Raw genomic sequence first — 12,770 nt, forward strand, 5'->3', positions numbered from 1 at the left:
TCTTCTGCTTCCCAGACACTAAGTCTGGGATGAAAATTCACCTGCCTCTGAGTTGGCCAGTGGTGGGGGCTGGGATGTTACTTGGGTTCCCAGGTTGGAAGATTATCTCACCCAGCCCTAGCTATATAAGCTGACCGGTGTGGAGGAGCTTAGCAGGGCCAACTCAAGCGATTCATTCCACAAGAGAAAAACATACAGGCGAACTTGAGGCCAACACGATGATGCTGCAAGTACAAGAGCTGGTACGTGAGACATTATTTTTATGCAATGAAAACTGGTTCGGTCTTGGTTTTTATTGAAAATTGAAACATCCTTTTCTTTCAGGCATAGTGCACAGGTACTCTGAAAATGTCATATATGAAAAATGGTTGGTTTATGTGATGAAATTAGAGAAATTGGAAAAATGGAGCTGGCAGGAATGAATTTCCTACATATTTCCTATTTATTATCTTCTCCTTTGGTTTTATTACTGGAGTGTAGAGTCACATGTAATTATCAAAATGCTTTAGGGAAGAAGTTCTATTGCAAGAACATATGGCTGAAAACTTTACAAGTCAAGGCCAAGAGTCATCAAAAGTACCTAAAATGGAAGAATTTTAAATAATCAGAGGGGGTTGTGGTTTTCCTAGGAGAAACTAAGCAGATTAAAAGTAGATTTAAACATATCAATCTAATCTAAACCTTGATTTAACTAAGACAGCAGGACAAGCACCTGAAAGTGATTCCTGGAACATTGGAGCAACGCGTCGCAGCCTGAGATCTGACAGTGTGCTGCATGGAGGTGGCTGTCACCAGGGAGGAAGGACCAGAAACCTCCTGCAGCATCCACTTGTAACTAAGCAGATTAAAAGTAGATTTAAACATATCCATCTAATCTAAACCTTGATTTAACTAAGACAGCAGGACAAGCACCTGAAAGTGATTCCTGGAACATTGGAGCAACGCGTCGCAGCCTGAGATCTGACAGTGTGCTGCATGGAGGTGGCTGTCACCAGGGAGGAAGGACCGGAAACCTCCTGCAGCATCCACTGCAGAGAAAGACCCCAGGACAGGCCCCCATACTTCTGACCCTGCCATCTTCTTCCCTTCTAGGTCACAGGGAAGAAGAATGGCAGTGGAGACACCGGGGAGTTCCTTCCTGAGGATTTCACAGATGGAGAGTATGAAGCTGCTGTTACTTTGGAGAAGCAAGAGGACCTGAAAACGCTTCCAGCCCACCATGTGAGCCTTGGGGAGCAACAGTGGAGAATTGAGAAACAACGAGAGGCAGAGGTAAGAGCCTTCCATGAAATCCACCAGTGGGAGGTTGGGAATGGAGTAGGGGATAGAGGTGTCAAGCAGGAAAAAGGAAACAAAATGCCCCCACTTTGAAGATGTTTCTTTACCAAATTTGAACCTATAAAGAGGTAACTTCTATGGGACAGGTTATGGGAAATAATTCTTTGGCGAGACTATGGCCTCTGGATTCTGAATCAATGATTGCATGTTCTATGAGCGTGCTCCAACTGAAAGACTTGGAAAGAAAAATGTGTCCAGTGAATTTCTTGTCATACGCCACCTAGTTAACCCCAAGCAAGGGAGACCTATTTTTTCTCAATAATGTGGTTTCTGCTCCATGGATCATTGTTTGACTATGTCTGCTATCTGTGTTGATAAGATCTTTGCTGCTGGGTGAATTTTCATGACTTACTAACTGCAGATAAAACATGCATTAGTTAGCTGTAGTCCCAGGACAGTCTGTTTAATGGACTCTGCTTAGAGGACCACCTGAAAGAGATCGACATTGATATTTCAAAGTGTAGCACTTATTAATAGATTCTTTGGGGGCAAAAAAACTTCTTGAGTATGATAAGGAAAAAAACTACAAAAATCTTGGCTTTGTTTATGGCAGTAATTACAAAATCATCAGAGACTAGGTCCTATCTCCAATTAGTCAAAAGCTGATGCTACATGTAAGAGAAGTGAAGATGAAGGTAATTAGCTGAAAAATTAGACCCCTCAAATACTTGAATAAGAAATCACTGAATCAAAAACAAAAATTTAATTAAAAAATTATTTTTACTCAAACTGTTCACATACTTATCTCAGATCTTAAAGATTTTGTTTAGACAAGGCCAGAATGCTTTTCAGTAGAACTCACCATATACTGAAATATGGATTTCTTTTTCAGCTCAAGAAGAAAAAACTAGAACAAAGATCAAAGCTTGAAAATTTAGAAGACCTTGAAATTATCATTCAACTGAAGAAAAAGAAAAAATACAGGAAAACTAAAGTTCCAGTTGTGAAGGACCCTGAACCTGAAATTATCGTAAGAGCTACTTGATTTCGTAGTATTGCATGTCTGATGTGTATGCTACAGGGAATAAATATCTGTGTAGGGTTTGATTGAATGTTGGAACACTCATGGTAACTTTCAGACTATTTTTGGCTTCAGACAGAACCTGTAGATGCGCCTCGCTTTCTGAAGGCTGCCCTGGAGAATAAACTGCCAGTAGTAGAAAAATTCTTGTCAGACAAGAACAACCCAGATGTCTGTGATGAGGTAAGGCTTATACAAAGCACTGCAAAATCCAGCTCATTAATTTTGCGTTTCTTATGCTTTACTGCAGCCTTGCTAATATAGTGCCAAAAATCAATCCACCTGAAACAGTTTCCCCAGCTGTTGCCACATATGCCAGCAGTGTAATAGGATAGTATAGGGTACCAAAAAAAAACAATGTAGAGATCGCTGGAGATGGCGAGCTCCGAGACTCCCTCTATCTTCTGTGTGTAATAGGAGTATAGGGTACCAAAAAAAAAAAAAAAAAAAAAAAGCTGGATTAGTGCTATGAATTGAATCATTTTTTGCACTCTCATATACTTTTGGTTGATTTTTCAGTTTGTCTTTAACTTCTTACATCCTTGAGATAGACTTTTAATTAGGTAAGGCCAACAAGTCACCTTTACAGAAATATATTATTAGCATTATCTCTGATTGGGTACAAAACATCAGCTCTAGATAGGGAATCTAGAGACTGGAGTTCAAGTGCCAGCTCTATCACTACTTCACCACTTGATTTTTAGAAGGTAATTTTTATTTTCCGGACCTTACTTCCTTATCTATAAATAGAAGGCATTGGTGTGAAATGGTGCCTAAAGTTGTTCCAGCTTTAATAGTCTATTCATCCATTCATACGAAGCCAATTTACCAGAAATCACTAATCCTTTTTGTATTCTTTCCCCCATGAATTGAAAGAGGGAATTATTTCTGAAGTTGAACTAAAAATGAGTGTCCCGTTTTCTTAAAAATGAATTGAATATTTTTTGATATTTAACCCAGAGACAGTCCCAGATGGAAGAAAACTGTCTGATCTGCATGCAGATACAAACAATGAAGGCACAAAATACAAGAAAGGAAAAATCAGCATTGAACCTCAAGTTCACATCCCTCAATGTAGATCTCTGGGCACTTAGGAATGTACATTGCAGGGAGCTCAGATCTCAGTTGCAGGATGAGTGTTCTGATTGTGCAATTTTAGTGAATTTGACATTTCTAATTCATAAAGAAGCCTCCAATTTTCTATCAATGAGGTCATCAGAGCATCCAGATTCATACCTCCTAGAAAGGATTTATGCACTTTTTAAGGTATTTCTCTCTCTCTCTCTCTCCCCACTTTTAATATCTATTCTAACAGTATAAACGGACAGCTCTTCACAGAGCGTGCCTAGAAGGACATTTGGCAATTGTGGAGAAGTTAATGGAAGCTGGAGCCCAGATCGAATTCCGTGATATGGTAAATATATTTCTTTGCTTGGAAACAAGCCAAAATGAGTAGACTGTATGAAGCTCGAGGAAACCTACGATGAAACACGGGGCTGACTGGATTGAAAATTGATCTGAGAGAACTAGGCCAAAGCTTATTTCCCCATACGAAAAAAAGTTGGGAGATGGGACTAGGTCATGTGGAAAGTATTTTCTATACATACTGAGAAGGAGAGGAGTGATCCAGGGAAAAGAAGGAAGTGAACGCTGTTGAACAGAATTCAATATCCTCATCAAAGAGTTGGGTCATTATCAAGTCAGTAGCATTACTGAGAAGTAATACAGTCGACACTTGCCTTTCAATGTCCCTGTCCTTCCATTATACACGGCAGTCTGCCTGTGGCCCCTTGGCTGCCAGCAGTGAATCAGAATTCTCTAGCTGCACACCTTATATGATAGATGCCGATTGCCATCGATGAAATTTGAGGCTAGACTGAATACTAAATGAATTGCATCTATGGAAAGCAGCTGCTATTCAGACCTCAATAATTCAACCATTCTTATTTCTACAAAGACCAGTATATAGCATATTTTACGAACTGAAATTGAGCTGGAGAAATGCTTTATTTAAATGCAGCTCAATTTGACTTTACAGCGAAGTAGAAAAGGAATATCAAAAGAGTCCAAAGGATTTGGCCAAAATTGAACCCGAAAGACAAACACACAGAAAAACAATTAAAGAAACAAAAATAAAGTTTGCATGGAAAAACACTAAAATTCATGAGTGTGGGACTTGGAAGGCCAGGGATGTACCAAACAGATCGGTGAAGAGGGCATCTTCTGAGTAAGAGCAGTGTGCAGTGACCACAAATGATAACAATCGAGGTAAGAGGCTGTGCTAGCACAAATGACAGCAGAAAACCAGCAAGAGATGAGGAAAAAACAGCAAGGACACAGGAAGAGGTGTCAGATCCAGGTTAAAATCTTTTGGAAGAAACTACTTTTATTCTGCCAGAATTTTAAAATACATTTGTCTAGAAATTTTGAGTATGTGTATTTGGCAAAAGTGGTTAAAGTTCCAGGCAGATGTGGGTTTGAATATCTATTCTGCCACTTACTTACTAGCTTTTTCATTGGGCAAGAAACTTGAGTATTTTGAAAGGAGCCTTGTTTTTCTCATCTATAAAATGAGCACAGCAACACCTACCTCATAACGTTGCTGGGAGGATCCACGCATCTAGAGTAGCACCACGCTGGTATGAGAAAATTCTCAGTAAAATTGTAGTTCTTATTTTTTTAGTTAGATTTATTAAGAGTCTCCTAATGATGCACACGTATGCACACAGATATACATACACATGTGAGTGCATATACTCACATTCACACACATATTTTAGCTAAAACATTTGGCAAAGAGCCTTCGACTAGAATGCCTGGAAGTGGCCATCTAGCAAGGACAGCCATTGTTACCACCGATGCCCTAGCAAACCTGATGTTCTGGGCCTTAGAAACCAAGTATTAATTCCTCCGAACAGATTCTTCTTTATATTAAGTCATGTCCTTGTACCTTCCGGGTATAGCTTGAATCCACAGCCATCCACTGGGCGAGCCGGGGAGGAAACCTGGATGTCTTAAAATTGTTGCTGAATAAAGGAGCAAAAATCAGTGCCCGGGATAAGGTATTCCTGCTCTTCCGGCCCTGCCCACACCCTCCCCTTCCTCTCCTTCTCCCTCCTTGCCTTCCCCTCCGTCTTTTATCTCTCTTTCTTCCCCTCCTCCTCACCTTCTCCTCTCCCCACCCCCACTCCCAAACCCCTCACCACTGTGATCAGCTGAGAGGGCCACTTCCCCCCTCTCACGCGCCTTGGGGTTTGGGACCGTTCCTGTCCTCAATGCCCAGCAAATCAGCAGCATTCCTCAATTTCCCAGTTGCTCAGCACGGCGCTGCACGTGGCGGTGAGGACTGGCCACTACGAGTGCGCGGAGCATCTCATCGCCTGTGAGGCGGACCTCAACGCCAAAGACCGGGTGAGCGGCTGGGCAGAGCTGGCTTCACTCCTTTTAGTTGGAATCAATTCCCAGCCAGGTACCCCCACAAGACTCCCTTCCTGGCCTCGGGCCCGCCTTTAGCCCGTTCACTCTTCTTCTCTAGGAGGGAGACACCCCCCTGCATGATGCTGTGAGACTGAATCGTTACAAGATGATCAGACTCCTGATTATGTACGGCGCCGACCTCAATGTCAAGAACTGTGTAAGTGCTCCAAAGCAGGGGACCCACTAGCAGGCTTTCACATTTACAAACGCGTATCTCGCAAACTTGACATTGGTCCCACAATGGTAGTATCTCAGGGGTCCTCTGATGGTTTAAATGCTCCTATCCATTCTATTATGACACTGCTAAACTTGGCAAGGACTCAGGTCACCCGGTCAGGGATGGGGGAAACCAAAGTGAGTGCTATGACTGTGTCTAGTAATTCTTTTAAAAATTTGGTCTTGAAAATACAAGATGGTCAAATCGCTCACCTTCACGAACACAAGTTCAATCTTGGCCTTGGCCATCCCTAGCTGAGCAAAGCCTGGAGTGGTCAGGAATACAGACACCCACCATTCCTGAAGTGGTTTAAAGTTCTGCAGCAGTCAAAGCAGCTAAGAGCCAATGAACACAAATTAATGTCTAATCCGGGTAATTCTGAATAGTCCTCCCCTCCTTACAACAGCATGACAGGCTACCACTTTCTTCTAGTGGTAGCTGTGTTTTTGCCTATATTTTTGAGATAATTTCCATCTATTCTCCACTTTGGTTTATCTGCACATTCCTCAAAATAATTTCCTATATTTAGGTCCTGAAAATGCTTGTATAAGTCCCTTCTACAAGTATGTATTAATTTAGCTTCATCTGTAATCAAGGAACATAACCAACTTCTCATGGTCCCAATTCCCAAACACCATCTAATAAAAGCTTTAAAAATATCACCCAGAGGAATGGGTGTAAATTACTGAAGAAATAACTTGAAAGCTTTTGGAGAATCGCTTTAAAAAAAAGAAGGAAAAGAAAACCCCAGTGATCGTACAATGCGAATAATTTCTTCTCCTTATTGTGCTACTATAAGACTGAGAGGAATATTTTATCATTTAAAAAAAAAAAAACCAAACTGCCTTGGTAACAAGAACAAAGAATAAATGCAAGAAATAGAGACTGGTTGGGAAAGTGTTAACAGTAGGGGTCCCTTGTCCTTGATATTGGGATTGGTCTTATCTAATAACTTGGATAAAGTACTAGAAAAAAGAGTATATTCAATGAAATCTCCTAAGCTTCAGAAAATATGATGATCTTTTTCTCTGGCAGTGAGACACTACTAGCAGAGATAAATAGCATACAGATTTGGGGAGACTGTAAGTAGCCAGAAAATCAAGAGATAGATTTCGATAGGGAGCAGGGAAAGGAGTTTATGGAGGAATAGCCAAAGATATACACATAAGGCTCAAGGCTCTGAATATGAATTAGCCCCAGGCATAAGAGTTAATGTCATTGACCCAATGGGTCAATATTTCCCCAAAACACCCATAAGCTTTGGACACCCTCCTGAAAGGGATTGGAGACAACACAAACGATGTTATTCAGTTGTTGTCCAAAACTCTGTCTTCGCATCTGCTGATCAGCGTTTCTCAAGGAAGACGCTATTTGCACAGGGTCCAGGCAGATCATATAAGTGACTTAAGTGAGTGCCTGTAGGGGTTTGTGCATGTAACTTTTAAAGGTGGAGGCTCTTCCCCAATCCACTCCATTGTTGCTCTAAGGAACCACGGGTATCATGCTGCCAACTCTTCTGATTTTTTCAGAGACCACAAACTCAGTTGGGAAATCTCTTAATTTCCAACTGTTAACAATTCATTCCAACTTTTAAGAAATCTAAGCTCTGTTTGGTCCAAAACAGCTCTCTACACTGATTTGTGTCTCAAAGCTGCCAGTTTACATTCTCTGGGTTAAAGAGAGACTTCTGAATTAATAGAGATGGAAAAATTTAGGACTTCTCTTATTTAAAGACAAGAATTGAGAGGTGACATAGTCTTAATTTTTGTAAATATCTTGAGACATGTTCATAAAGGAAACAAATTTTGTTCTTGAAAATTATTCACACATCATTGACGTCACCTCAAAGAAAAATAAATTTATGGGATAACTCAATGTAACTTCTGAGCAGTTGTGAAAGATCTACCCTATGGAGCAATAATAGTACTGAGAAGTACCTGAGTACTTAAGCCAAGGTGTTGAAACAGTTTGGTTACCACCGGTTTTTATTAATCAAGGAATCATTTTCCAAATAGAAAGGAACTGGTTTTTGACTGCAGAATGCTGGTGATATACAGAGGCATTTTTTGAACATCAAAATGACTTGGCATGCTCTTGCCATTTTGTGTCTAGGGACTAGGGATTTTTATCAAGACCTGAAATACTTCCATAGGGGGAAAAAATGCTAATCTAGAAGACAAAAGCATTCCCGTGAGAAAAAGTGAAAGACTGGTTTGAATATAAACTGCAAATCACTCATAGAGGAAAACATGAAATACTTCAATAACATACACCTATCCATCACCTCATTAAACATACACAGAGAGAGGATGTGAATTTACAGATGCCTCCCATCTGGAAGTAAAATTTTCTCATCTATTTTGATTAGGCTGGAAAGACCCCGATGGATCTGGTGTTACACTGGCAGAATGGAACCAAAGCAATATTTGACAGCCTCAAAGAAAACTCCTACAAAACCTCTCGCATAGCTGCATTCTAAAAGAAACGGCGACAGATTCTTTGTCGTCTGCTCTTCACCGGCTCTTGGAAGGCTCGGGCCCCAAAGAAGAGCAACTAGTTATGTAAAATCCAGCTTCTCTTTATCAACCTGTTGTCAAGCCACACCTGATGAAGTTTTGAGAAAGCACGGGAATATTGGTATTGAAATTTCTCTTAGCGAAACTCTATTTTTCTTTTTGTATTTATTCCTGTGTATTTATTTTTAAATGTACTCGATACCACTGATACGCAGATCCTTTATGATCATCCATTTGGTGAGGAAAGCTTAATTCATATATAACACTTCAGAGCCTTCCTGTTGATAATTCTCAAACCGAGGTAATAAGCAGTGCTCTCAGCACCTACTTTTGTGTCCCCTCACTCATGTAGGATATTTCAAGCTGTTTCTAGAAGACAAAGGAGATTATTGCAGCCCTCTTTTCTCCTGAATTTTTATTCCTGAAGTTTGAGGCATTTGAAAGCATGTAGTGACAGAAAAGGAGACAGTAGAATGAAAGAGATTGTCCTTCTGTGAGAAGGACAATAAAGTCAGACATTTTTTGCGGGGCCTGGTATTACCAAGTCACGCACTGTACCAAGGTGAAGTGAATGTCGTGAACGTAAGCAGAGCGCAGTGGAAGGAGTGGGCAAGGAGTGGGCAACTGTAACATGCAGAATGGAATTTTCTCAAAAAAAGATGAAGGCAACCGCAAATTGTAAATGTGTAAATGTATATGATGTCATATGTATATTTTATATTCATAATAAAAGCAAATTCTAAACCTCTTTCTAAACACTTCTATAAGTACAGTGGGACAGAACCATGTGGAAAAGACCATTTAGATGGGGTTTTTCTCAGTCTTCCAAGTTTTTCAGATTAGGACTGTCCTGTAGAACAGTGCTTCTCAGTATTTAATACGTATACAGATCACCTGAGGATCTTGTTACACCGCAGATTCTAGTTCTGTTGTCTGGGGTAGGACTTCAAATTCTCCATTGCTAACGAGCCCCCAGGTAATGCAGAGGCAGTGGTAAGCCGCAACTACACCTTAGCAGCAAGGCTGCGAAAACCATAAAGATACCAAGGAATACAAGTTCTTTTGACCCCGATGATGGGGGAAAAGAGACTCCTGGTGGGAAGAATTATTACTGCAAGTTAAACGTACTCCAGAAGAACCATGGGGCTCCACTAATTGAGGTTTAACAATTATTGAGGACAGTGGCTGATAGCGTCCAAGGCCTCCTACGACAAAACATACATGATCAATGACTTCTAACCTCCCAGGGTTTTGTTGCCAGGTGCTGGACCAGGTGCTAAGACTTGTGATGAGAAAACCAGATTGTCCCTGCCCTGACTCCCTGGAATAGATGAATACTAAAAAAATTATCACACAAATATATAGTAAATATCTGTTAAGTACAACGAAGTAAAAAATACAGAGTGCTGTGAGAGGTTAAGATGTGGAGGCACATCATTTGATTGGGGAGGGTATTTCAACAGACTTAAGGTGGTGGCTTTTCAGGGGACTCTGAAGGGCAACCTGGGGTTATTCAAGCACAGAATATTCCAGGCAGTAGAGAAAATGCAGGAAAGGGCAAGGCTATGGGGAAAGTTGGGCACCTTAGGAAGTGTATGAAGGCCACTGTGGAACACTAGCTCTAGTACCCCTCCCCCAAAACCCACTCCAGACAGGATCATAGGGCATAGCTTTTTAGCTGTGCCTCTAACCCTCAGAAGGGTGCACAAGCACAGTCCAAAACCAGGTCTTCAGATAGCTGGTCATGGGTACATACAGTTGTGAAAATGGTTTGAAACGTTTTGAACCTATCTAGTTTCCTAAAAATCCATAGAGCCCAACCCACAGGGACATCGGGGGCTTCCATTGTCTCCCTCTTTCCCAATCCCCTTTACCACCCTCTGCCTTCCCTCTGGGGTCCTAGCTCTAACCTCTTAGATCGTTAAGGCTCGGGGTCCTTCCACTTCTTCCAGGTAAAGCACCTACAACACAGGCAACGTTTCTCTTGCTAGTACTGATGTCTCCCAGGGCACAACTTAGCTGTTATTATCATGTGACACACTTTCTCTTTATGATGTCATCCTCAAGTCACTCTCCCCAAAAGAGCCGGGAGAGTTAGAGAGAGAAGAGAGTAAGGGGGTTAAGCACTTTTGTGTTGCCGTATGTAAAGATTTGCACTGCTTCAGAGGTAGAGGACATGAGAGACAACATGGAATAAGTTTCATAGTTCAAGGCCAACTGTTACCTAGCATGAAGGAAAAACACACTTCAGGCAAAAATTTCAAGTTTCTGTCACACAGTCAGCCAACTTTTATAAGCTCATCTTCTCACCTGAGCCAGCTTTTTGCCCACAATCTGTCTTGTGTCTTCTCACTGAAGGGAACATCCCATTGGCCTCTTGAGACTCACGGAAGTTGTTTTTGACATTCTCTTTGCCTCGCCCCTCTTTCAATGAACCACGAAGCCTTTTTACAGAGCATGCTGCTTTGTAATCTGCCCACCTCCTCCCATCCCAGGGGCCACTCCCCCAGTTCATATCACCACGGCATCTCAAAGGGGCCTAGCTGGGCTCCTAGCCTCTGGTTTACTTCCTTCCAGTCTGTTTTTCAAGTTGCAGCCAGCGTGATTTTTCTAAAATGCCATCACTGGTCAACTCATTCTCCTCTTAAAAGTCTCCAGTGGCTTCCCATTTCCCTCAGGACAAAATGAAAACTCCTTAATGTTTTCTAAAACCCTTAAACTCTGACTGCTGTTAACTGTTCTCATCTATTTCTCATTACCTTCCTAGCTAGTCTAAATTTCAACTCTATTAAATTTCCAGTTCCTTAAAAAATCCAGGCACTTGTTTTTCACATACTGTGCCAGCTCCCTGAAGGCTCTTCTTCCCACCCCACTCCATTGCATAATTTGATCCTTCCCCTTCAGGTTAACTGTTATTTCCTCTAGGAAGCCATCCTTGACCCTTACTTTGACTGTTATTCCCCTCAAGTGTGTTCCTGTTGTACTTTATTTTCTCCATGTCGTAACATCCATCATACTGCCTTTACTCCCCAGATGAGAAAATTTCCTCTCTCCTTAAACAAGGGATAGGTACACCAGTCTGGTAAAAGGGACCGGGGTAGAAACTAGTGGCATTTGTCATGTTGGATGTTTTTAAAAAACAATTTAAGGATGCTAAATCTCTCTAGAATACACACTGTAAATGTTATTCTTAGTTGTACTAACAGTATTTTTATGGAGAAAAACCAATCAAGCTTTTTATGTTTTCTGGCTTTGATGGCTTTAGGTCTTTTCTAATCCAAGCTTATTTTTTAAAAAATTATCTATTTTTCTCTAGTATTTTTGAAGTTTTTTAAAAATTTTATCTTTAATCCACCTGAATATACTATGTGTATTAGGTATGAAATAGGAATTAGATTTGTTTTCCTAAATGATAGAATGATAGATGATACTTAGGTACATTCTATGACAGGTCCTGCTCTGGGCCTGTTAATCTACTTCTCTTGCAATAATGCTATGGGTAGGGAGAATGGATGAAGCGAGGCACAGAGTAGTTATGTAATTTGCCCAAGGTCACAGGGGGCACTAGCAAGTTGGGGTTTTAATGCAGGTAGTAACTAGGCTTCAGTCTTTGCACTTAACGGATATGCTGCACGGCCTCTCCCACACCGGTAACCATTGGTTTCAGCACCACTTACTGAACAATCCATAACTTCTTATAGCTGGAGTGGACCCCCCACTCTACCTTCATCTATAAGAATTTCTGCACCCATTATACATTGTTTTAATTACTACAGTTCTGTTGCACTCTGCAATACTGAGCAAGCAGTACAAGTCCCTTACATTGTCCTGAGAAATTTCCTAGCTATTCTCATATTTATTCTTTCAAAATACCAAGTCTAAAAACCAAGCATATACACAAGCAAAAAAAAAAAAAAAAAATACACACACACACACATACTTTGCTTTCTGTTTAATTCATAGATCCAGTTAGGGGAGAATGTGATGTATAATGTCTCTTCATCCAAGAAAATAGAAAGTCTTCCTCCATGTATTCCAGTCTTCTTCAACTTCCCTTATTATTTTCATTCAAGAGTTTTCTTCATTATTTCCTACACATTTCTTGGTAAATTATGTCTCTGTGAATAGAGTCATCTTTTAAAATATTTTATAACACGTTTTTGTTAATTAAGACTATTTACTTTTGTATATTTATTTTATA

The 12,770-nt window shown here is 40.7% G+C and overlaps 2 protein-coding genes across 4 annotated transcripts in view; one reads left to right on the forward strand and one right to left on the reverse strand.

The window, feature by feature from the left end:
• On the forward strand, positions 1-9,317 carry ANKRD1 (ankyrin repeat domain 1). Of its 2 annotated transcripts, XM_006925956.3 has the most exons (9): positions 1-242; positions 1,093-1,272; positions 2,171-2,308; positions 2,435-2,542; positions 3,675-3,773; positions 5,323-5,421; positions 5,672-5,770; positions 5,895-5,993; positions 8,422-9,317. In XM_006925956.3, exons 1-9 carry the CDS (start codon positions 219-221, stop codon positions 8,530-8,532), a joined length of 957 nt encoding a protein of 318 aa, XP_006926018.1. In that variant the 5' UTR covers positions 1-218; the 3' UTR covers positions 8,533-9,317. The 2 variants fall into 2 exon arrangements, with proteins under 2 accessions (XP_006926018.1, XP_024898057.1); XM_025042289.1 differs by lacking the exons at positions 1-242; positions 1,093-1,272 and adding an exon at positions 1,688-1,973.
• Positions 9,318-12,506: 3,189 nt separating this feature from the next.
• The window catches only part of RPP30 (ribonuclease P/MRP subunit p30), a 27,822-nt gene continuing 27,558 nt past the window's right edge, over positions 12,507-12,770 (reverse strand). For both annotated transcript variants that reach the window (XR_003044286.1, XM_015600018.2), the window contains one exon: positions 12,507-12,687. Coding sequence is in view for 1 of the 2 variants with exons in the window: in XM_015600018.2 (XP_015455504.1) it covers positions 12,686-12,687 (2 nt within the window). In the remaining variant the exon portion in view is untranslated. The remainder of the gene's footprint in view (positions 12,688-12,770) is intronic.

This window comes from Pteropus alecto, unplaced genomic scaffold (genome assembly GCF_000325575.1).
Source record: "Pteropus alecto unplaced genomic scaffold, ASM32557v1 scaffold88, whole genome shotgun sequence".
Classification (NCBI taxonomy): domain Eukaryota; kingdom Metazoa; phylum Chordata; class Mammalia; order Chiroptera; family Pteropodidae; genus Pteropus; species Pteropus alecto.